The sequence below is a fragment of the Lepidochelys olivacea genome (genome assembly GCF_965140295.1).
Source record: "Lepidochelys olivacea isolate rLepOli2 genome assembly, chromosome: 1".
NCBI lineage: Eukaryota > Metazoa > Chordata > Testudines > Cheloniidae > Lepidochelys > Lepidochelys olivacea.
In genome coordinates, this window is record NC_140411.1 from 306,308,807 (window position 1) to 306,335,566 (window position 26,760).

Here is a 26,760-nt window from a genome sequence, read left to right on the forward strand (position 1 = left end):
AGAATTCTCCCTAACTGCTCTTTGTGCACTGTGCAAGGAACTGGGATACAACTGAAATCCTTCTGCTTGCGGGCACAAAGATGATAGCTAGTGTGGGAGATACCTGCCTCTTCTGGGAAACTGAAAATCCTAAGATTTTAATTCTGGCCGCTCCCTCCTCCTTGTCCCTGGAACATCTTTTTATAACATGACCAAATATATAGAGATGTTTTAACTCAGGAAAATAATATATTCCTCTACTTTATGTGATGCTAGACAACAGTGTATCTGAAGAACTCAAGAACTGGGGGGAGAGATAGCTCAGTGGTTTGAGCATTGGCCTGCCAACCCAGGGTTGTGAGTTCAATCCTTGAGGGGGCCATTTAGGGATCTGGGGCAAAAATTGGGGATTGGTCCTGCTTTGAGCAGGGGGTTGGACTAGATGACCTCCTGAGGTTCCTTCCAACCCTGATAGTCTATGATTCTGTCATCTAACCACCCAAAGGGAGCAGGAAGGAGGCAGAGCCATGGCCTGCCCTCTCTCCACTTTGACCCCTGGAGCAGGCCAGGTGCTTCATGGGGAGCACACTGTACCATCCTAAAGGACACACACCTGGCTGTTCAGAAAGAGGTTGTATCTCTCTGGCCTCCCAGCATCTTCTCCAACAGAAGCCAGCCGGTAAATGGCACTGTTTGGCCCTGTGGAGTTGCAGTCAAAACAGTGTAAATAAGAGAAAACTCAGGTCCATAGTGTTTGACAGATTAAAACCAAAATGCTGACTTGCACCTGCAAGAAGAGAGTAGCCATAGACAATACACAGAGTGTGTATACTTCATGCCTGAAGCTAAACATTAATGAGGCTGGAATTAGCATATTTAGTTAATGAAAAATCTTCAGTTTTAAAGAAGGATTCCAGTCCTGCTTGAAAACCCACTTTTCATGGAGTCTTTTCACTCTGACTGACCATCCCTGCATACCATCTTGCAACAGTTAAGGCTCTTCCCGTGCATCAGACTGATCTGAGAGTATTAACTCTGTTCATCAAGGACCATCTGTAAAGTGTTCTGCATATTTACAACGTGCTATAAAAATAATAATTTGAACTCTGAAACTGGCATAGAGATGTTTGAACACTCCAAGTTCTAATTGCCAATCTGGGCACTATCACTTTGAGGGTGAAGTCTGGAAATAAGGATCACAACATGAGTCGGGGCTGAGAGGAGAAAACAGATGACATCTTAAGTAAAGTTTGAGCACTCAAATTATTTCCCCAAATACGTAATGCTCTATTTTATTTACAACCCAAATTTTGTCCACTCTCCTTCCTCAAACTTGTAACATATTTGACAATGTAAACAGACTGCTCATCACATTTTTTAAAAATTGAGTCTATTGCTTTAATATTATTATTCAATTGGTATTTTTCATATTCTCACCTCAATGCTTATAATTATTTCAAATGGGTGCTGTTTACCAATGTTAGAGGTAAACCCAAGGGTCTCTGCAACAAATAGAGCTCACCCCACCATCTTTCCCTTCAGAGTAGCATGTAGGAGTAGTTGCCGCAACACTGGGGAATCTTTGAACTTCTTGCATGCTATTGGGGGAGGGAGACTTTATACTGGCTTTCATGGATCTATTTAGTCATAAAACCCCTGCACAGGGGTATTGAGGAGCTGAAGCTACTATTCCATCCCAGAGTCTGCAATAATAGCAATAGAGGAACTGTGCTGGAACCCTCTATCTTTATCCTGGCCACATCCTGGGGCTGTGGATTCCCTCAACCCCTATGGCATTTCCTGGCACAAAGACAAATAACTCAGGACAATGGGGAGGAAACTTCACCACTTGAAAATACTGCTTATTCTGTCAAACTATATTTTACAATTCAATTCTATATCACAAATCTATATTACTAATAGCAGGATGAAAGTCCATAAAATACTTACAGTTCTTTGCATTAGTAGCGTAGCTTCGGAGCAACCTATCCCTTCGTCATTAAAACTTGATTCCATATTGATGATGTCATCAATAACCTCCTCCATCTAAGAAAATAATAGTTTTAAACTATTAATGATGACCCATATTTTTGATAATATGAAACTAAAGAGAAAATAAACTGCAATCAACAAAAGTGAATTAAAAACAAAGATCAAATTCTTAAGCCTCATATAAACTTTCCTATCTGTGCAAGATTTTCATATATATTAGTTCCCATGAGTAAAGTAAAAGTGATTGTGGTTCACTACGTTACTTTTTTCCCTGAATAACAACAGCCCTCTACCCATTCCCCCTTTCTGAGCCTACCACCTTGTCACACCAAGATCAGATGATAGAAGGGTTGTGGGTAACTAGTAACCATCAATCCCAACCCCTCTCAAGTGTGTCACATCCGTAACACATTTATCTACTGGTCCAGGAAGGCTGCCAGGAATCTGTGGTTGTTCAAGAATCCTGGTCACTCATGCTGCAGCATATAATGCTGCTGCCAAAATTCAGCAGGTTGAGTAATGTGTTGTGTGTTGAAGCACAGAAATTCATGGTACCTCAGTTTGGATATTCATTCCAAAGATTGGACACATATCCAAAACAGCCTGTCTGGTCCTAGCCAGAATCAGGAACTGCAGAAACGTGTGACACTGATAAATAATTAAACAGAAAAAACAGTTAAATACTTTTTGAAACCTCAATATAGGTTCAGTTTGGGTTCCGTTTGAGTTTTGAGTAACAATCTGAATTGGTACACAAATACCTTGTTTTCTTAACAAAGCAGCCCTGCAGAAGGCCTCATAGTCAAACACTGTTGCTAATTCTGTTGCCTATAGGTAAGATTCACTCGTGTCATGTGGGTTTGTACAAGCAGAGCTGGTAGGGGAACTGTGGGTGGAGCAGCTGTGTGGAGGTGCCTGCACACTCCATGCTCCCACATGTCAACTACCATCAAAGGCCACAAATGGAGCAATCCAGGGATATTTATGCGGATCTGGGGCTCCATGCAACTGGCATTGAGAGACTGCAGTCACTACTGCAGCCAATAGCATCCCCAGGGAGAGGGTAACTATTCTGCAGCTCCCCGCCCCCCACCCATGCCTATTGGCCCTACACTGGGGTACTGTATTCCACTTCCCCAGCCCTTTCACACTCCACTGACATAGAACTCAACTACTCAGGGCATATGTAGATGGAAAGGATTTCACCCTGTGGTAACAGCGTATTCATGAGTCTTTTTTGTTCTATTTAAATCCCATCATGGGATAAAGCTGCTCCCTTTCTTATGCCATTGGATGAATTCTCCTTTTGCTAGTTTGCAACATCTCTTGAAATCGACTGAAGTACTGAAGAACATCTTGATCTATATCGGACTGCATAAAATGTACAGGCCAGATCCTCAGCTGGTGTAACTAGGTGTAGCTCCACTGAAGTCAATGGTAGTGCTGAAGTCAATGGAGCTACACAGATTTACACGAGCTGAAGATCGGGCCTATATAAAATACAGCAATTAACCGAAAAAATCAATGAATGGGTTATTGCATCTAAAATTTAGTCTGATCTGGTGTTTAACTTTATTATATATTTGAAATAATGTTTTTAGACATAAATAACTTCCATTTGACAAAGGTTTGCAAATCCAGGTGCATAACCAAAAAAGTGGACAGTAATATACTAATGTCAGACTTTGTATTTGACATGCGTTCTGCAAATACAAAATATCCAGGTGCAAACTGAAAGTTTAAGTGTCTAATCCTGCAAGCAGCTAGTCACACTGGCATTCAGAATCCACGCACTTCAATGGGACTGCTTGTGTAAGCAAGGAGTACCCAAGTGAACAAGGGCTGTAAAGTGAAGCTATAAGAAAGGGAACACTGATGTGCTGCAGCAAAGAACTGGTACACGTACATTTAATTGTTATTCACAAGTAACACAAGGTGTGCAAGATAACCACCATTCTCCTATACTTTCCCTCAGCCCGGCCTGTATCTTAAACATACATGCCATACCACATTTTCATGTTGTCCTCCAAGACCCAGTAGCTTGGTAACCGGACTTTCTGGAGTGCCAATATCGCTGGCAGGAGGCATGTGTCCATTTCTCAGTACGGGTGTAGCTCCTGCAGGCTGGACTGTATGGCAGTGGGACAGTGAGAGGGTTTGGCTGGAGAGCTTGGTGTCAAGTGTCAGGTATTGTTTCACTTGATGTTTTTGGCTTTGCTGTATGTGATATCTAGATTGATTTTCCAAGTGTGTTTGTACCTGTGGGGAAAAGGAAATAATTTTTGAAGTTTATATTCATCAGTACAATTATTTATACATAATGTTGCTTTATAGCATAACTTCGGTAAAGAAGAGCATAAAAGGCCAGATCTTCAGTTGGAGTAAATTGATGCAGCTCCATTAAAGTAAATGGAGCTATGCTGATTTAAACGAGGTGAAAATCTGGCCCTTATATTAGCATTGTAGAATTATTATAAATCTCAAATCTTTGGTTGATTTCACTCCCTTATTCATTAATTAGATACTTCACATACCATTATTCCCCTCCTGCTTCCTTAGGGCTATATAATTTGTTTACATGATGGGATGGGGGAAAGAGGGGATAGAAATATAATCACTGTACATAATCTGGTACATCTCTTTCCTTTTTTCAAACTCATGATTCATCTCTAACTGAAAACACTGACCATATCTGCAAAAAATGGCAGTCAAATGTTTAAACATGTATGCACAATAAAATATTGTTTTATAAGTGTGCTGTAGCTCACGAAAGCTTACGCTCAAATAAATTGGTTAGTCTCTAAGGTGCCACTAGTACTCCTTTTCCTTTAATGAATAAAAGGATTCTAAAACAACATGTAATCTAACTGTGTTTGAGTAATTAAACAGTGGCAATCATTCATCAAATCTCATAGTATATTTGATTAGCTCACCTTGTAATAAGAGCAGTCCGTCAAATGAGGCATTTTTGTATTTTTGCAAAAGGAAAATTCCAGATACAATCCTAGATGGGTACTAACCAACCCCAAACCAAACCGTCTTCTACAGGCTCCACTGGAAGAATGACTATTTTTGAAGACGATGGGACTTTATAAACTAAGTGGTCATGCCAAAAGAGCTAATTGAGTAAGACTTTGGGCCATCCTTTAATTGCACAGATTGACAATTACTACTTCAAATGGGTCCCATTTCAGATCAATGTCACATTCCTACAATTCAACCACCACAAACTGTACTGTCATTTCAGCCCTGTGGCTCTCTTTCTATGCTACGGTATGACTAGTCACAAATTTCTTGTAATCAATTTTCCTCAAGTGGCCTTTGTGCAGGCATGTTTAATATTTCTTACACAATAGTAAATCTCGCTTTGCAGCCCTTATTTTCTCTATTTTTTCATTCTACTTAAATAAACTTCTTTTTAATTCTCCTAACATACATCAGCACAGACAAATAGCCCACAAAAAGTCTTTTGCATTTAAATTAGCTGTATTTTGGTACAATATTGCAGCACTTATTTTATTTTAATAGTGTTATGCTGGTACTTTGCAAATTATTTTAATTATGGCTCCCATAAACTAATTTTTCAGTCATATAAAAAATTAAGATTTGCAATAACAAATATACATATACATTGCTATAGTGTACATGAGATAGGCTTTAAAGACATTAAATTGCATTTCAGTAGAACATCTCTGTAAAATGTTAAGAATGCTGTTTAGACAATCCTATAATTTTAAGTTATGAATACATATGTCCTATGTATGGCTGTTGTATATTCATATATATTTTGGAGTCATTTAATTCACAAGAAATATTCATAGAGTCCAAGGCCAGAAGGGACCATTGTGATTATCTAGTCTGACCTCCTGTAAAACACAAGCTATAGAACTCCCCCAAATATAACTGCTAGAGCAGATTTTTTTTTAAAAAAAACATTCAATCTTGATTGAAAAATTGTGACCGATGGAGAATCCACCACACCTCTTGGTAAATTGTTCCAATGGTTAATTACACTCACCGTTAAAATTTATGCTTTATTTCCAGTCTAAAGTTATCAGCTTCAACTTCCAGCCATTAGATCATTTATACCTTCCTCTGCCAGACTGAAAAGCCCGTTATTAAATATTTATTCCTGTAATGGGGTTCACAGGACATAGGCAGAGGAGAGAGGAGAGCCTTCCTCACTGAGAGGCAACCAGGCTGAGCACACTGGCACAGCTGCCAGAACTGCCAGAGACACACACCCACAGCTAAGACCAATAAGGAAAACACCCCAGCTATAAAGGAAGGAGAACAGGGAGAAAGGAGGCAGAAGGGCTTGAGATGATAGAGGGGCTACAAACCTAGGCTGGCTCCAGGGAACTGATAGGGAGGTAAAGGAAGACTGTAAGCCCTGGAGTTAAGGGCTGATTGATTAATTTTCTGTTAAGTTGATGGACTGGGCAAATTTGAGTTAAATAGAGGAGAGACAATTTGGTGAAAGATGGGACACCAAAATGGAACTACACACAGAATCTTTAACAGTTCCCAATATAGGTACTTATAGACTGTAATCAAGCCATCGCATAACCTTCTCTTTGTGAAGCTAAATGGTTTGAGCTCTGATTTCACTGCTATAAGGCATGCTTTCTAATTCTTTAATCATTCTCATGGCTCTTGTCTGAACTCTCTCCAATTTATCAACATCCTTCTTGAATCATGAGCACCAGCACTGGATAGTGTTCCAGAAATGGTTGCACCAGTGCCAAATACAGAGATAAAATAACCTCTATGCTCCTATTAGAGATTCTTCTTTTTATGTGTTCCAGGATCGAATTAGCTCTTTTGGCCATCGCATCAGAGGGGAAGCTCGTGTTCAGCTGATATGCATCATGATCCTCAAATCTTTTTCAATGTCTCTGCTTCATAAGACAGAGTTCCCCCATCATGTAAGTATGACCTACATTCTTTATTCCTAGGGATATACATTTACATTTAGCTGTATTAAAACACATCTTGTTTGTGTGCATCCAGTTCACCAAGTGATCCAGATCACTCTGAATCAGTGACCTGTCCTCTTCATTATTTACCATTTCTCCAATTTTTCTAAAATTGAAAACTTTATCAGTGATGATTTTGTTTTCTTCCAGGACATTGATAAACATGTTAAATAGTGTAGAGCCAAGAATCAGGCCCTGCAGGACCACACTGGAAACACATCTGCTTGATGACAATTCTCTGTTTACAATTACATTTTAAAACATATCTGTTAACAAGTTTTTAATCCACTTAATGTGTGCCATGTTCATTTTATATTGTTTTACTTTTGTTGTGTGGTACCAAGTCAAACACCTTAAGAAGTCTAAGTATATTACGTCAACAATATTACTTTTGTCATCCAAACTTTTAATCTCATAAAAAAAATCAAATTAGTTTGACAAGATCTATTTTTCCATAAAACTATGTTGATTTGCATTAACTACATTATCCTCTTTTAATTGTTTATTAATTGAGTCCTGTATCAGCTGTTCCATTACCATGCTGGAGATCAATGTCAGACTGACAGGCCTATAATTATCCAGTCATCCTCTTTACCCTTTATAAAAATTGACATAACCTTAGCTTTCTTGCAGCCTTCTGGAACTTCCCAGTGCTTCAATATTTCTTGAAAATCAGAATTAATGGTCTAGCAAGCTCCTTGGCCAGCTCTTTTAAAACTCTAGGATGCAAGTTATCTGGACCTTCTGATTTAAAAATGTCTAACTTTAGTAGCTTCTGTTTAACGTCCTCCAGAGATGGGAACAGAAAGTCTCATAATATGGTGATAACATTCTATCTCATCTAATTATGCCCAAATACAGAACAGAAATATGTATTGAACACTTTTTCTGCAGTATTATTGATAATTCTGCCATTTTCATCTAGTCATGGACCAATACTATTGTCAGGATTCTTTTTGTTCCTAATATATTTTTAAAACTCGTTCTTATTGTCCTTAACTATGCTGACCACAAGGACAAATCTATGCCCCTTGGCTTCTCTTCTCAATTTTCTACAATTCCTAACTTCTGATTTATATTCGTTACTATCAACTTCCCCTTTCTTCCATTTGTTATATATTATTTTTTATTTTGTACAGTTGCCTTCACTCCCCCTTGAAACCAGTTATTTATTTATTTATTAACTAATACATCCTTCTTCCTTGATAGTGAACTCTTTAGCAGTCTAGTAAGCTGTTATTAAAATATTCTGATTATCATTCACATTATTCTCATTAAATTCTTCCTACTACATAATTTGGCTCATAATTGTTTTCAGTTTTGTGAAATTGGCCTTATTAAAGTATCTATCCATCTCTATATGGATATATATATTAATGGTCTGGACTTTATACTGTGTGCACATTATAAATTTGATCAAGCTATGATCACTTGTACCTAAGCTTCCATTAATTTTTAGTTCTTGGTCAGTTCCTTTTTATCTGTTCAGACAAGGTCTAATAAAGAATTTCCCTGTGCTGGCTGCAATGCTTTTTGAGTTAGGAAATTGTCATTTATAATGTTTAGAAATTCCAAGAATATTTTAGTATTGGAAGTATGAGACCTCCAGCTGATGTAACTCAAACTGAACTTCCCCATGATCACACAGCTTTTTTTCCTATATATTATAGATAAGTATGTAAGGAAGTGGCCATCCTCTTCCCAGAGGTAATTTTTGGCTGTCGCAGCCACCAATACCTCATCTTGTGCTTTATATGTTAGGAAATTGATCCATAAGCATTCAGGATCATTTTCTTCTGAGTTATCAATGACTCAGGTAATGCCATTTTTGACATAGTGGCCCCCCTTTTGCCCACTCAGTCCTTCCTAAATAGGTTATAACCACTGATTTTAACACTCCAATAGTGTAAATCATACTACCAGGTTTCAACAATACCAACTAGATCAAATTTATGCCCATAAAAATAATTAGGTCTTGCTTGGAATTTTCATGTTAGTTTGGGAAAGTATGTAAGGTGCTGTTTATTAAGGCCTCAATTCATCAACGCACTGAAGGACATGCTTGACTTTAAACTCGTGCTTAAATCCATCCCTATTCATCAAAGTACTTAACTATGTGCTTAAATCCCTTTAACTTCATTTGGATTTAAGCCCATGTTCAAATTTAAGCATAAACTGCTGAATTAGGGCCTAAGTGTAAAATCTACCCCATGCCCATTAAGCGAGGGAATTTGGACACTCTGTGAGTGGAGTGCAGCATGGTTGGGAACTGACCCCAATCCAGGACCAGGGTACAGAATTACTGTTTAGCATTCCTTCATGCTGTCATTCCACAAAGAGCCACAGGTCCTCCATACTAGTTACAAACGGTTCTAGAGCCACTGCAAAGGAGTGAATGTATGTCCCCTCTCCTAGCCTACTAGAACTTCCACACTGCCTAGGCTGGTGCAGAAACCCTTCCTGTGGTCCACAGACACCCAAATTCAACAGTTTTGCTAGTAGAACCCCCACAGAGTCCCTTTCCATGGTGTAACAGATGAGGAGGACTTTGCACAGGCTCTCCATACCATGGACCAAATATTCTTTCTTCTTAAACTGAGAGGACAATTGCTCTATCATGAATGAAAAAGTGGCTTGGAAATTCAACATTCCTGTAGGAAATATTGAAACCACACTACTAGATGTAAAAAATAAACAGAAAGGAATGTATAAATCATTTGCAGTTCATTAGATTAGTCTATGTTGTCTTAATTTAAATTGTTCTTGCAAACAAGGAGATTTAATCAATTAGTTGATTTTATTACCAGGATCTTTCCTGGGAGGATGATGTGGAGGAGGAAGACGCTTTATTTTTGTTTCTTAGGCTTTTAGGATAATCAGTGAACGCTTGTGGCACCCGATTGCGAATTGGACCACCACTTCTGTCACTGTCCTATTGCATTGTGATTTCCATGAATGAAAATCAACTAAGCATGGAGCAGTAGTAATTCAGAAATCAGGCACATTATCAGTGCTTTTCTTGGATGGTTTTCTTTCAGTGGGAGCAACAGATCTTAACAATGTTTGTAATAGACATTTCACAAGCAGAAAAGCATTTAAAGCTCCTCCAGTGGGAGATGGTCATTACTTCAGCTATAGTTTTTCAAACTCTTAGTGGCCTCAAGTGTTCAAATTACAAAAGCAGTAAATATGAAAGTAAAATTGTTTGGGTGGAAAGGGTTTTTTAAAATGCGTACTCGAAGTTAAGGTACCCAGTCCATCTTTAGGCAACCGTTTTTTTAAAAAAAATCTTGACCCTACTATATAGGCCGTAAATTTTTCTTTTTATATTAAGAGAACATTAGGGTTGCAAAGTCAAGCACTCAAAAGAATTAAGAATATCTGTGCAACATGAGTGAAATAGAAGAGAAAATTCAAGACTTGGTAAAAATGTTATCAAGTCTGAGGGTAATGTAGCAACTAACCACAATATGATTGGACACTGATTTATTCTCTACTGGAATGTCAGAAGACTGGAATGAGTCACATTATTAAATGTTAGTAATATTATGTTTGGTTTAGATTTGTTGAATAGCTGAGACTGTAGAATAAAATAAACTCTTTAGTGTTTGTAATTTCGACAACAGTTATTTAATTTTCATTTTGAGTTTGAGTTTCAGTGTAACTGTTGGGTATAGTTCATTATTTCTGTGGCAGTTAAGAACAAAACCCTGGCCACAAGGATAGGAACCACAGACTGTGGAGAAATTTGAATCTGAATCTAAACTTGGACACTCTAGCCCAGTGTTCTCAACCAATCTACACATAGCTGTGACATCCTCAGGGCCATTCAGGTAGTATATATATTGTGTGGATGCAGCTCACATAACACATATACAGCTGCATATGTGGCCCATAATGGTAAATAGATGGAGAATCACTGCTCTAGCCCATTTTTAATTAGTCTTGATAAAGCCATTGGCATTGAAATACTCAATCTAGGGGGTTAGGAAAAGGATCATTGGATAAAACAAGCATTCCTCTTTGCTCCTGGGATCCCCCACAACCTCATCCAGTTTTAGAACCAAGCTCAAAATGAACATTTACATCCACGAGTAACTCTTTAGTTCACTGGAACCATTACATTGAAAGGGACTATTCATGTGCATAAAGTTTCTCATGTTCAGTAGAACCTCAGAGTTACGATCACCAGAGTTACAAACTGACCAGTCAACCACACACCTCATTTGGAACAGGAAGAATGCAATTAGGCAGCAGAGACAAAAACCAAAAGCAAATATTGTACAGTACAGTGTTCAATGTAAACTATTAAAAAAAGGGAAAATTTTATAAAAAGATTTGACAAGATAAGGAAACTTTCTGTGCTTGCTTCATTTAAATTAAGATGGTTAAAAGCAGCATTGTTCTTCTGCATAGTAAAGTTTCAAAGCTGTATTAAGTTAATGCTCAGTTATAAACTTTTGAAAGAAGAACCATAACGTTTTGTTCAGAGTAACAAACATTTCAGAGTTAAGAACAACCTCCATTCCTGAGGTGTTTGTAACTCTGAGGTTCTACTATAAGTAAATAATTACAGAATTCGGGCCTATGTTTACATTTATCCTATTTTTATTGCTTAAAACACTTGTGAAAAGGAAATGTAAATGATTAAATTGTGGAAAAGATGAGCGGTAGGGGAAAGTTTTCAGAAGTGCCTACATGATTTAGATATGTCTACACTGCAATAAAAGCCCTCCAGCATCGCTGCAGCTGGCCTGGGTCAACTGACTCAGGCTCACAGGGCTCAGGCTGCAGGGCTATGAAGTAGCAGTGTAGATGTTCAAGCTCTGGCTGGAGCCCGGGCCTGGGCTGAGTCCCCACAAGAGCGGGTGGGGCTTAGAGCCTGGGCTCCAGCCCAAGCCTGAACATCTACACTGCTATTTGTAGCGTTGCAGCCCAAGCTCAAGTCAGCTGACCCGGGCTCTGAAGATGTGTCTACATTGGCAACGTAAGCCTTGTCTCAGGCTCAAGCCCAAGTCCCCTTCTGTCCATACACAAATCACACTAACCCAGGGTCCCAGGACCCTGAGGGGCTGCAAGGTATGATCCCAGGTCAAAGCCCTGACCCAGGTTCAAGAGGCAGTGTAGATGCAGCCCCACTTGACTCAGGTCCTGGGAGTCCTCCAAAAAGTATCTCAGAATCCCAGGAGCCAACTTCCTCTGTCCTCTCTGTTCCAAGACTCTTGAACCTACACTATTGAAAACAGATGCAACCACCCTGGGTGTACTGCAGCAGCTCAGTGAGTCGGCATTAACCCTTCTGACCCCTGAGCTGCAAACACACCATCCCTGAGTTCGCAATAGAGACTGACCAGAACAAGCCTTTTGCAAATTGTGCTACTTCACGGTCACAGGAGCACAGCCTGATTTTGGTACATCTCTGGAGTGAGGCCAGCAAGACTGTGGACTTTAGTAAGAGCATCAGCAGTTAAATTGCTCTGAAAATGTTGACTGGCCAAAATGTAGGTGCCTGGGAGATTTAGTTGGAGCGGTGGGGTCAATTAGGTGGTACCTGAGCTCCCAGTTTTGAAAATGTCAGAGGTGCCTACATGATGGACTTAAGTATCCATTTTCCTATTTAGGTGCCAAAATCCCTTTAAAAATCTGGGCTTTAAGCCTAAATCCCAATGATTTTTTTAACGAGACTAAGTAAGTTATTCAAAAGCAGCTAAGTAATTTAATAGTGTAAGTCCTATTTTCAGAAGGGAGTTGTTAAGCATTGAAGAGCCTAAGTTCCATTGACTTTCAATTATACTGAATGCCTAACTCACTTTTGGAATGGGATGGAATTTAGGCTCCTAAGTGACTTAAATGTTTTTGAAAATGTTACTGGTAAACACTCAGGATAGCAGAAATGTGCAGATGAGCCAGTACTGATTCTCCTCCCAGACATTCTTTTGTAGCTGTTATAGTCAGTCCAGGCCGATTATTGCTAAGACTTTTGGATGAATGAAAGCTGGTATAAGTTCTAGCAGAGAACACTTCATCTCCTGCCCACTATCTTGATTCTGCTTACCTACTCCAGGTAGGATTACATAATCAGATGGTTCAGAACCAGAATCCCAAATCCTGAACACTGAAAGCATTAAAAATCCATACCCAAACCCAGAACTGAACGTTATGATTTGAGTTGAACCAAAACCTTGAATCCAAACACTCCCAAACTTTGGAGAAAGTTTAGGTCTTGTTTTTGAACCGTCAGCTCACATGTTCATATGTACTGTATTTCTAATTTATATTCCATTCACAAGCCAGTTATGAGTACAAATATAATTTTTAGGAGTTACAGATGCAACTGCAAAAGTCTTCGTTTCTTTCTAATTTGAGCACACATCTTGACCATGTTGTAAATCTGTGGTAAAACTGTGTAATATCCATTCTATTCCTGCACAAGTATGAAATTTAGATTAAAAAAATGAAAGTAAAATTGGTATCTTTTACAATGTCATAGCTAGGATTTCCAATTTGTTTAATTAAGCAAACATTAACCAGATTATTTGCTGATGGGATTTTTCAATTGGAAAAACAAAACAATTTCTATGGTTTTCATAGCAGTCATGTTAAAGGTAAGAAAAAGCCCATATTTGATGGGCAGGTGGGAGTCATGAATAGTTCTTCTAAATATCCAAATAAGGAAGAATGCTAATGTTGTGTCAGTAATTAAAAAAGACAAGCAGAATGACCCAGGTTAATATAGGCCAATTAGCCTGACATCAGTCCTTGACAAAATAATGGAAAGGCTGATATGGGATTCAGTCAATAAAGGACAAGAATATAATTAATGCCAATCAATATTATTTTATGGAAAACAGGTCATGTCAAACAAACCTTACTTCATTCTTTGATAAAATTACAGAATGAGTTAAAATAACTGTTCAGATGTAACGTACTTTGACTTTTGTAAAGTGTTTGACTTAGTACCACATGACATTCTGATTAACAAATTAGCACTATACAATATCAATAAAGCACAAGTTAAATGGATTAAAAATTGACTAACTGAGGACTTGTCTGCACTACCATTGTAAGTCAACCTACGCTACGTAATCTACGTAGTCGATGTACCTTAGGTCAAGTTACTGTGGGGCCTACACCGCAGGGGGGTCGACGGGAGAAACTCTCCTGTCGACTTACCTTACTCTTCTCATTGAGGGTAGAGTACGGGGTCGACTCAAGAGTGATCTGTTGTTAATTTGGCGGGTCTTCACTAGACCTGCTAAATTGACCGCCTGTGGATCGATCTCAGAGCGTCGATCCCAACTGTAATGTAGATGGACCCTGAGAGATCTCAAAAAGTAGTTGATAGTGAGGAGGCATCACCGGATAGGGAGGAGGACAGGGCTGTTATGCAGAGTAAACTGATCGCATGGTAAGATGGGCCCATTCAAACAAAATGAGTTTTAAAACAGTCTAATGCAAAGTTACACCATCTAGGCACAGGGAATGCTGGCCATACCTACAGAATGGGAGGACTGTATTCTGGAAAGCAGTGTCTCTGAAAAGGATTTAGAGTTATAGTGGAAAAGCAACTCAATGGGAGCTCTTAGTGTGATGCTGCGGCAAAAGGGGCTGGTGAAATCATTGGAGTATACACCAAGGAGCAGTGGTAGGAGAAAGAAGGTCCTTTGAACTTGGTATTTGGCATTGGTGAGTTGAATACTGGAATACAGTCTTCCTTTTTGGTATCCACATTTTAAAAAGTATGTAATACTTTTACAGAAGAGGTGCAGAAAGGAGACACAAAAATGATTCAAGGGTTGTAGAAAATGCCTTTCAGTGAGAAATTTTCAGAGTCTAATCTATTCAGTTTATCAAAAAGAAGATTGAGAGGTGTATAAATAATTTCACTTGGTGAAAATATCAGGGCTCTTTACCTAGTGAAGAAAAGCATAAGAACTACTAGTGGCTGAAATTGGACAAATTCAAATTGGAAATAAGACACACATTTGTAACAATCCGGATTATTAATCATTGGAAAAAACTACCAAAGGAAGTGGTGGCTTCTCCATTTCTTGATGTAGTCAAAATCAAGACTAGATGCCTTTCTAGCAGATATGCTTCAGTCAAACACAAGTTACTGGGATCAATTCAGGGGGTAATGGGTGACATTTAACAGTCTGTGATATACAGGAAGTCAGATTAGAGGATCAATGGTCCCTTCTGAAGTTTACTCTATGAAATTATAAATTTGGCTGCTTTACAGCTACTTTTTCTTTGATTAAAAAAAATTTGAATTTTCAGCAAACAATGTTAAAACGAAAGCCTTGTTATAAAATCACTGGATCAAATGCACTCTTGATATAGTGGGTGACACTCAATGGATTTCACTACAGTTTGCCCACTTATGTAACAGATGAATGTACTACCATATTTTTAATTATTTGTGAAATAAACTTCTCTGGTGGTAGTCAGAGTTACACTGATGGGAACACCATCACCATTTGACAGCAATACAATCTTCACAATAACTATTCTAGTTATAGGATTTCACGTTCTTTCAATCTTAGTACTAGAAAATAAGCATTGAACTACAACTTCTTTGTTAATAAAATATTCTGTAAGAACCTAAAGCTATAATTCCATTTTAAGATAAGTGCAACAGCAACATAGACTATTATAATAATTTTTCTGTAGGTTTTCAAGTAGCTTTCAGAAAGATAGTATATTTGATGAAATAGCCTTTCCTAACTGCTGGCAGCACCAAACATAAGTTGTTTATTTGTCCTGATCATTTTATTAAACTTGTTAAGCTTTATTGAAAATTGCATGTATTTGTTTCATACCAAAATTAAATTTCAATTAAAGTTAGAATAAAAATGTTCCATTGTTATCTAAAAATTTATCTCCAAATAATGTTGCTGCTTGTCTTAGGGCTGGTGTCTACAAGTATGTGCGAGGGTGCCAATTATTTAAGCTAAACGCAGTAATTAATTTTTTGTAATGTGAAATTTTATTGATTGGAACTTTGATCTGACTAGATGGGACCTTTTCTATTAATATGCATGAAGAGAGATTACAAAGAGAAAAGACATCCAGTCTGGCAATCCACAACTGTGTTTAGCTGATGCCATAAAGTAGCTTTCAAGTTAAAACAAAATTCTCATGTGACTCTAATGAATTATTTTTCATCCAGTTTAACCTTTTGACATCATATTCATCAATAAGTTGTGAACGTTCTTTCAAGGGTGACGAGACTAAAGAAGCGCATTTTTAAAGTTCTTTTGCAAAGGCCACGTCTTTGACAATCACTACTGTCTTCTCTATTTTGGTATCTCAATGTCCTAAAATAGCTCTCTCAGTTCTAAATGGAAGGGGAAGGACTCTAAAATTCTCTATCATGGCTGTCAGTCATTATTAGAAACATGATATAAATTTAATAAAAAGATCCTTAAAAATCTGCTGCAACTATAGCTAGGTAAGAAATATATTATTAATTTTTGTCATTTATATTCTTTTGAAATAGGTTTACATGCCATTTTTGCGCTTTTTGTCTGCAAAGAAGAAAAATATCATTTTAAAGTGACTATAATATTTTCAGAAAGACATTTTTAACTTTTAAAGGACACAGGTGATTCTGTAATACACACTTAAAGACAATGGGACTCAGCAGTATGGACCCTGGGTTATAGTAGTGGATCCAGATATAGGATCAGGGCTATGATATGTTTTCTGTTCATTTTAAAGATTACGATTGTAGGCATTTACTCTTATCTTGAAAAAATTTCATTTACTTTCTAATTCAGGAAAGCACTTACGTATGTACTTAATTCCCAAAGAAGTCATGGGGGACTTGTCTACAAGGCGCATTAGTCTGTACTAGAGGTGTGTAAATTCGAGTGCACACGAGCATGATGTGCACTAACTGGCCCACAAAGACCCATGCTCATGTGAACTAAAAGTTCCCTAGTGCACATTAATATAGTCCTGTTTCAAACAATGCTACATTAATACATGCTAGAGAAATGTTAGTGTATATCAGCTGGGTCCACACAAGTTTAAGCTTCAGTGCTTTCCTGAATAGGTATAATCCAAGCACACAGTTAAGCGCTTTCATGAATCAAGACCTTAAACTGCAGTATTCTATTCCCACCATCTGCTTCACAGATGTTCAAGAAGAATTGATCCTCCATTATTTCAGTGAGACCTTGAAAAAGCCCATTAACATTTTTTTCAGTATTTAAGTGTCCAAAATCTAATTAAAAATTAAACACAATTTTCTAATTTGATAGACAAACTGCTGAAACATGAATGACATTACATTTCTAAGTTTTGCTCTTGTTGGCAAAATACAACCATAAAGGCTTCATATTCTGGTCTACATGAAACTTGGAAATAAAGACGATAAATAGGACCGCATGTCTGAAAGCTGTTTCATGTGACTGACACCTCTTCCCATGCACGACCCCATTGACTTTTAGAGTTTATTACAAAATGCACTTCAATGGGACCTTTCTCATACAAGTTGCTGGGTAAGACTAGGGCCTGGAGCAGAATATAACATTCATAGAAGGAAGTTTTTACAATGAAAATGCTAACTTTTGAGATTATGAAAATGTGTACAAAATGGCTTGAAATCTTTAACAAGTCAATGTTTTTGACAAAAAAAAATATAGGAAAAAGCTTTGCTAATAGGACTGCAAGAAAGTTAGAGTTAAAGCTGAGTACAAGTGTTTGCAGGGATCAAAGTCTTGGACATTATCTCTGAACACACAGATGTGTGTGTATCATTAAAATAGTTACCTACAATCAAACTTGACTTTTGCTAAATTAAAAATGTCAGTCATATCAATTATGACCTTGATAACATTTTTTACACAAAATTTCATTGCAAAAATTCACAATTTGTTAGTGGAAAATAGGTCTGGTTCAAACTCCGCAAAATAGAAACAATTTTGACATTTTTCACAATACTTTGAAAAATACTTTGACCCAACTCTAAGTTAGAGGCTACTGGGAAAGAGAAGTGAGCTAGATTAAAAGGCTGAAGTAAAGACTGAATGACTGCAGGCCTTTGATCTTAAGGTGAGAGAGGAATCCACATGGTCCCAAGATAGAAAGGCAACTGCCCACCTTGCCCACTGTTATATAGACCATTACCAAAAGCCCACCCACTTGTCAGAGCACTGATCTTAGGAAACAAGTTTAAATATACACAATGTAGCCAAAGGAGCTAAAGAAAAGTGATTCAGCAAATTAGCAAAGAGAAGGAATTGGACTGTGTGGATCAAATGTGAAAAAAGAGAGTGCAAATACCAGTGTTGCATAAGGAAAAGCTCTCTGCAAGGTATGACCAAAGGTACAAGAAGAACAACAGCTCTCCCATGGACAGAAGATCAACACAACAGCATGTGACCATTTGGGGCTATATCTTAGAACTGGCCATCCCCTGCAAAGTTATTTTAAGAATTGGAAAGGTGATTATTTTGACAGGATTTCCTCAAGGTGGTATTTGCTAACGTTCAATGATTGAGCTCGGGTCCTTTCCTTCCTCTGTTTCTGTCTGTTAACATCATTGTTCACACAACATTCATTCAGTAGGAAATGAGTTGTGCGAGGCCAACTAGCTGTACTTTACAACTACAGGGATATCATCAAAGCTTGCTGTCCCAATTGCACTGGAATACTGGAGAGACTTTTGGCTCCTTAATTGAACTCATGCAGTCAAGATGCACAAACCTCTGATGGCTCCTTGGCCAAAATAATCTAACTCTGACTTTTGCTGAAAGGAGCCCTAAGGCTTTAAGGCCAGCTTGTCAGGTGTTAAAATAAAATTTAAGTCTTTATAACTTTGCAGCCTTTATGGCATTTAAGAACAATTTAACTCCCTAGCCCAGAAGGATTTAAGTTTCAAAACATGCAGTCTAAAAATAGTGCATAATCTTAAACAAAACAAACAGACTACAGGCATTATTTTTTACAAACTACGTGATTTAAATGAAAGATTAGAACTGAAAAATGAACTAGGAATCAGACCAAACAGTATAGTTACTTAGAGAAATGTAGAACTGGAAGGGACTTCAACAAGTGTTCTAGTCCCCTGTGCTAAGGAAGTACCAAGTAAACCTAGACCACCCCAGACAGGTGCTGCAGATTAAGCCCTTTACTTTGTCCTGCCTTCGGTGGACATGGAGAATAATTGACCGCAGTCCTCTTTATAACAGTCTTCAAATATGTTAAGGGCTGTTATCAGGTCCCTCCCTCCAAAGGTAATAACAAAATGTTTTTTAAGTACATCAGAAGCAGGAAGCCTTCTAAACAACTGATGGGGCCCCTGGACGATCGAGATACAAAAGGAGCACTTAAAGACGATAAAGTCATCACAGAGAAACTCAATGAATTCTTTGCTTCAGTCTTCACGGCTGAGGATGTTAGGGAGATTCCCAAACCTGAGCCATCTTTTGTAGGTGACAAATCTGAGGAATTGAATTGTCACTAGAGGAGGTTTTGGAATTAATTGAGAAACTTAACAGTAACAAGTCACCGGGACCAGATGGCATTCACCCAAGAGTTCTAAAAGAACTCAAATGTGAAATTGTGGAACTATTAACTATGGTTTGTAACCTATCCTTTAAATCAGCTACTGTACCCAGTGACTGGAAGATAGCTAATGAAACACCAATATTTAAGAAGGGCTCTAGAGGTGATCCTGGCAATTACAGACCGGTAAGTCTAACGTCAGTATCGGGCAAATTAGTTGAAACAACGGTAAAGAATAAAATTGTCAGACACATAGAAGAATATAAATTGTTGCGCAAAAGTCAACATGGCTTCTGTAAAGGGAGATAATATCTTACTAATCTATTAGAGTTCTCTGAGGGGGTCAACAAACATGTGGACAAGGAGGATCCAGTGGACATAGTGTACTTAGATTTCCAGAAAGCCTTTGACAAGGTCCCTCACCAAAGGCTCTTACATAAATTAAGTTGTCATGGGATAAGAGGGGAGATCCTTTCATGGATTGAGAACTGGTTAAAAGACAGGGAACAAAGGGTAGGAATAAATAGTAAATTTTCAGAATGGAGAGGGGTAACTAGTGGTGTTCCCCAAGGGTCAGTCCTAGGACCAGTCCTATTCAACTTATTCATAAATGATCTGGAGAAAGGGGTTAGCAGTGAGGTGGCAAAGTATGCAGATGATACTAAACTGCTCAAGATAGTTAAGACCAAAGCAGACTGTGAAGAACTTCGAAAAGATCTCACAAAACTAAGTGATTGGGCAACAAAATGGCAAATGAAATTTAATGTGGATAAATGTAAAGTAATGCACATTGGAAAAAATAACCCCAACTATACGTACAATATGATGGGGGCTAATTTAGCTAATCAGGGGAAAGATCTTGGAGTCATCCTGGATAGTTCTCTGAAGACATCCACACAGTGTGCAGCGACAGTCAAAAAGCAAACGGGATGTTAGGAATCATTAAAAAAGGGATAGAGAATAAGACAGAGAATATCTTATTGCCCTTATATAAATCCATGGTATGCCCACATCTTGAATACTGCATACAGATGTGGTCCCCTCATCTCAAAAAAGATATACTGGCATTAGAAAAGGTTCAGAAAAAGGGCAACTAAAATGATTAGGGGTTTGGAACGGGTCCCATATGAGGAGAAATTAAAGAGGCTAGGACTTTTCAGCGTGGAAAAGAGGAGACTAAGGGGGGATATGATAGAGATATAAAATCATGAGTGGTGTGGAGAAAGTGAATAAGGAAAAGTTATTTACTTGTTCTCATAATATAAGAACTAGGGGCCACCAAATGAAATTAATGGGCAGCAGGTTTAAAACAAATAAAAGGAAGTTCTTATTCACTCAGCACACAGTCAACCTGTGGAACACCTTGCCTGAGGAGGTTGTGAAGGCTAGGACTATAACAGGGTTTAAAAGAGAACTGGATAAATTCATGGAGGTTAAGTCCATTAATGGCTATTAGCCAGGATGGGTAAAGAATGGTGTCCCTAGCCTCTGTTTGTCAGAGGGTGGAGATGGATGGCAGGAGAGAGATCACTTAATCATTACCTGTTAGGTTCACTCCCTCTGGGGCACCGGACATTGGCCACTGTCAGTAGACAGGATACTGGGCTGGATGGACTTTTGATCTGACCCAGTATGGGCATTTTATATTCTTATGTTCTCTGTCTCTTTTTTCAAGGCTACACATACCCACTCTTTTTTAATCTTTCCTCACAGGTCAAGTTTTCTAAACCTTTTATAATTTTGTTGCTTTCCTCTGGACTCTCTCCAATTTGCCCACATCTTTCCAGAAGCGTGGTGCCCAGAACTGAATACAATACTCCAGTTCAGGCCTAATCAGTAGATCCATTTGAGGCCTCACCAGTGCCAAGTAAAGCAGGATAATTACCTCCTGTGTTTTACTTACAACATTCCTATGAATACACCTCAGAATGACATTAGCATTTTTTTCAACTGCGTCACATTGTTGGGCTCATATTCAATTTGTGATCCACCATAACCCCCTGATCCACCATAACCCCTTGATCCTTTTCAGCAGTACTACTGCCTAGCCAGTTATTGCCCATTTTGTAGTTGTGCATTTGATTTTTCTTTCCTAAGTGTAGTACTTCGCACTCCTCTTTACTGAATTTCATTTTGTTGATTTCAGACCAGTTCTCCAATTCATCAAGGACATTTTGAATTCCAATCCTGTCCTCCAAAGTGCTAGCAACCCCTCTGAGCTTGGTGTCATCTGCAAATTTTACAAGTATATCCGTTATCAAGTCACTAATGACCCTGAGGGACCTCACTAGATACATCCCCACAGTTTGACAGCAAATTATGGATAACTACTCTGAGGTCTTTCAACCAGTTTTGCACCCCATATTATGGTAATTTCATCTAGACCACTAAAATCAAGACAACCCGCATCTCCAGCTTCCCCACAATCCATTAGGCCAGTAACCCTATCAAAAAGGGAAATTAGGTTGGTTTAGCATGATTTGTTCTTGACAAAACCATGTTGGCTATTACTTATAACCCTATTATCTCCTAAGTGCTTACAAATTGATTGTTTAATAATTTGTGCTACTAGCTTTCCAGGCTGACTGGTCTCCTTTTTTAAAGCTATTTGCCCATCTCCAGTCCTCTGGGACCTCATCTGTCCCCCAAGAGTTCTCAAAGACAGCTGCTAAAGGTGCCAAGATTGCTTCAGCCTGTTCCTTAAATACCCTAGGATGAATTTAGTCAGGCCCTGACAATTTGAATACAACTAACTTAAATAAATATTCTTTAACCCGTTTTTTTTTAATAGGATCATGCAGGCTCATCAAATTATGGAACGGATTCTAAAATTGTTACTCATGCTAAACAGTACCTTACTCCATCAGTGGTCCCATTGATTTAATTAGATCTGTGAATAAAACACATCTGTGTTTTTCCAGTTTGTCTTTATTGTTGACATTATTCAATTTAAGGGATTGGTAACTTTTGGCTATTGCAGTTGATAAATGGAGAGAAACTTTTTGCACAGGTAGCTATATTTAACTGGTCAAACCTTTACTTACACTGAATATCATCTATCTCCATGAGTACTCCCACTGAAATCAACTGGACTACCTAAGGCAGAAGAGGCTACAGAACAAGAGTAGGGGGTATCAGTCTCCTAGTGAAGACCTCAGGATGTGGCACTATCTGTATAGAAAAGACTACCTTTTGAAAATTGTTACTCCTGGAGGAATTCTGCATCACTGTGTGTGTACAGAATTCATGACTCCCAGAGATTTCTTTGCTTCCGCGCAGAAAAATGACTTCTTACGGGGAAGCAAAGGGAAACTGCAAGAATGGTCATGCGCCAACTCCCTGGCAGTGCAGGCAGGTGGGTTTGGGCACCCAGAGCAGCCAGTAGAGATGGAAATCACCACTGGGGGGAGTCTGGGTAGTCATGTGTGTGAGAGAGACACTCTGTCCCTCTCAATTGCTGTTGTGGCATGCTCGGCGTGGAGGGGCAGGGCTTTGGGGGTGTTTCTGAAGAGGTAGGCATAGGGCAGACTCTGGTCTCTCAGGCAGAGGAGAATGTAGCAGCCTGCCTGCTTAGTGAATCGTTCCCATTGTTCTTATTGAATTCCCCCAGGAGTATAAAACAGGTGTAAACATTTTTACATTTACATTTTACACTCCTTTTACATTGCCCGAGTGATGTAAAGGAGCCTTATTGTAAAGGACAGTATGGCCTTATAAATGCTTATGGTGCTTTAGTGATTAGAACTGGTCTAAATTTTGGGACTGAAAAAAATTCCTATCAAAATATGCTCCATGAACTATTTGCTACTGATCTTTTTGAAGAACGTCAGTAGCCAGTATAAATTGTGAGTTTGAGGCCTCACCCCTCACTTGCTCTTCAGTTGCCTATGATATACCACTAAGCATATGGATGCATCTGTTTGTTGACTAATAACTCGACATAAATGGTCAATACTAGCTACATTACTATTAGACAGAGGGGTTTTGGTGATTTCCTTCAGGGCTTGGCTAGGACTAATGAAGTGCTTTTGTTTAGAGTACTAACTGGTCATTATGCCTTAAAACAAAAATATTTTTTAATAAATAGATCAAGATGGACTGTGTGCACTCTGTAAGGTAGAAGAAACAATTTGATCACCTTTGATGGGTATGTTAACGGCTTTGCTAACGAGAGGAAAACACTTGAAGACGTTCAGCTGTCTTAAGGTTAAAAAAAGCTATTGTGCTTTAGCAAAAGCACTAGGGGGATGAGGTATTATTTTTACAAGTGCTGTTACTCTGCCTTGTATCTTTCAGAGACTGTGAGAGGATATAAAGTGCTTAGTAGTGAGGCGTTATAGTTGGTGGTGGCTATAGCCAAATCAGACGTGTCTACTTTGCCATCAAAAAAGAAAGAAGAGGGCTAGCTGGGAGAAGCTGTAAGCAGTACATGAGAAGTAATTCCTCCCGTCCCCTCCCTCCTTAGCACTGATGAGGCATCAACTGGATGTACTGTGTCCAGTTTTGGGCACCACACTATGGGAAAGAAGTAGATTAATAGGAGACAGTCCAGAGATGAGCAACAAAAATGATTAAAGCTCTAGAAAACATGACCTATGAAAAAGATTTAAGGAAAAAAAAAACACTTTTTTCAGTCTGGATAATGGAAGACCGAGCGGGTACATAAAAGTACATCTTCCTAATTTCTAACCTAAATCTCCCTTCCTGAAATGTAAGCTCATTACTTCTTGTCCTGTCCTCAGGGAATAACAACAACAATTTATCACCCTTCCCCTTAGCCAAAATATTACAAGGGGTACTTAGTTCTTTCTAAATTATTCTTTCTCTTATCTCTCATTTTCAATAAACAGAGTCAAAGATCCTAAAAACTAATAGAGGTCCTATTGTGTAAGCAAAAGTTACAAGGTAAACTTGCACAAGCTTCTACTTAAAAAATGTTTTAATCCTGCATATGTGTGTATGTGCGTGCCCCAAATTTGTACTCTCCATGTCTGAATTTGGAAGAGCTTCTATTTGGCCTTACACTAATCTGAATATCCCTTACAGAGGTGACGAGGAGTTAGAAGTTCATGAAGAGAAGGTTGCTGACTGTAAACAACATAATGTGTTTTACTGTTCTTGCAATTAAATGGAAATCCCACAAAAACAGCATAATTGGTACTTACAATACTAAACTTAGCAAATGAACTTGACCATTCATCATAATAACAAATCTTAGTTCACCACATGTCCCATTCAGTAGTCATTCAATTAGCTGAAAAAAAGATATCATTCAGGCTATTTCTAATGTGCAACGGATCAAAGTTTCACTTCTGTCTCCAATTACTTGACTTCTAGAAGCAGCTTTTGAGAAACCATTTGGGAAAAAAAGCTTTTCCTTTTAGGTTACAGTCCCATAAATGTACTCTAGAGGCAGTTTAGAGACAGTACTTGTTCATTCAGTATTATAAATTTAGGCTCTCTCATTTATATTTAGAGCTTGCTGCAACAAACCTTCACTTACTCACTTGGGTAGACTTTAGGAAGGAGCTATCTGTCTGAGTACGGACTACTCCATAGCAGTCAGAATTTGTAGGAGTCGCTATTTAGGGAAATATCCAAATGCTAATTGTCATTATCCAAGGTAGTTCTCTTGATTTGTTGCTTTATAAATCAATAATTTTCAGTCATTATCCACTCAAGAGTATTTTAATCAAGTAAAAATGAAATTAAGAAGACTGATTCTGCTGTCATTTAAGCTTGTGAAACTCCCATTTAATTTTAAGGGGAGTTTTCTGTGAATAAAGAATTAAGGATTACTATGGATATGACATTATTAAGAGTAGTCATTCAAAGATCTATAGTACAGAATAAGGCAGACTTAACAAGCCTTATAAACACTATAGTCCTAATGTGAAAAAGCACATAAGTTATAAATGTAGAATTGCTTAGCAAATAACTCTCATAGTTACTAAACTTCATTTTTCAAATCGGAAACATGGATCCAGCATTTTTAAAAGCAAAGAACACTATTATTAAATCATACTGAACCTGATTCTAAATTAATGCCATGAAATGTGTAATAATGAGGTGAAATTTCAAATTAAATCCATCACAGAAGAATAAAAACATCTTATTAAGCAGGCCTGTTGATATTTGTCTTTGCAGGTTCTGATTTCCATTATACTTTGAGTAATTTTAATATTTTAAACTATTTCCCAGTTACAAGAGACACAGAACTTCTAACAATGAAGGAATGCCAAAGAATGTGTGCAACAGCAACTGAAGACCTATGAATGTCAAACGGGGTGACATTTACCAATAGCTGTATTTGTTACCAGCATTATGAGAGAGCCTCCTCATGGAAAAGATGCAAAATGTCATCTTTTCCATCTGCTTTAACAAGATAATCCCACTTTCTGTTAAGTTACATGTGTAACATAAAGCAAGTATTGATTAGGCTGCTTTTACCACTTAATTAAAGTACAAACATTGACTTGCCAGGTTAGTTACTTACCCGCTGTGATTGGATTTCTATCAGTTTTATCATCTCTTATAGCATCAACTCAGAGCCCTGTTACCAGAACGTAAGCAGCTTGCTAAGGACAAGCAAAAGAATAACACAGTAAAATACCTGACTACGAATAATGTATGTTATGTTTTGTGCAAAATCCAGTTAATTGAGGGGAGAGAAAAGAGAAGTGGTACATTATGGTCAGTCTGGAATTTCAGTTAAGGAAGAAGAAATGATACAGCAATTTCAAGCAAAGACACTTCCTATTTGTGTGTAAAATGTGTTACTAACTGAAGAATCAGTGCTGGAGTGAAACCATAGGGTAATGGAATAGCCATGTTAGTGGTTTTCCTTAATCGCTTTATTGCTCTGTCATCACTGTTTCTTTGCAAAAAAAACCCACCAAGGCAGCATTTTCCTAACAATATATTCTTATTCTTATCTAGGATGGACTAACTTCCTGTATTTGAGGACTAACAGTCCAGCAAGCACTGGAAATATCCTCCACACAGTTCAACGTATTTGTATGTGACTCACTGTTCTGAAGTTAATTCCATAATTTTCTCTGATTATTGTTGGCTTCAGTAGTTTTCTCTTCCATCAGGTTTATATACATGTGGGTATGACTATTATATACTCACATATTTTGGTGGTAAGGCACTGAAAGTATCTTCTCCATTAACTCTCCCTAGGTCAATAAGGTTTTCACCTTTCTAATTAAGGTCTAGACTTCCTCTGGTGAGTAGTCAGGAGAAATCCTATTGAAGTCAATAGAACTGTGAGCATGAATAACTGCTTGCC

General features: G+C 38.1%; 1 protein-coding gene across 2 annotated transcripts in view; it reads right to left on the bottom strand.

Moving 5' to 3' along the window:
- Positions 1–26,024, bottom strand: part of TFEC (transcription factor EC) — a 75,564-nt gene extending 49,540 nt beyond the window's left edge. For both annotated transcript variants that reach the window (XM_084625764.1, XM_084625763.1), the window contains exons 1-3: positions 25,963–26,024; positions 3,979–4,230; positions 1,930–2,025 (exon numbers count right to left, since the gene is read on the bottom strand). In XM_084625764.1, coding sequence (XP_084481890.1) covers positions 1,930–2,025; positions 3,979–4,230; positions 25,963–25,995 — 381 coding nt within the window. In that variant the 5' untranslated portion in view covers positions 25,996–26,024. The remainder of the gene's footprint in view (positions 1–1,929; positions 2,026–3,978; positions 4,231–25,962) is intronic.
- Positions 26,025–26,760: the final 736 nt, after the last annotated feature.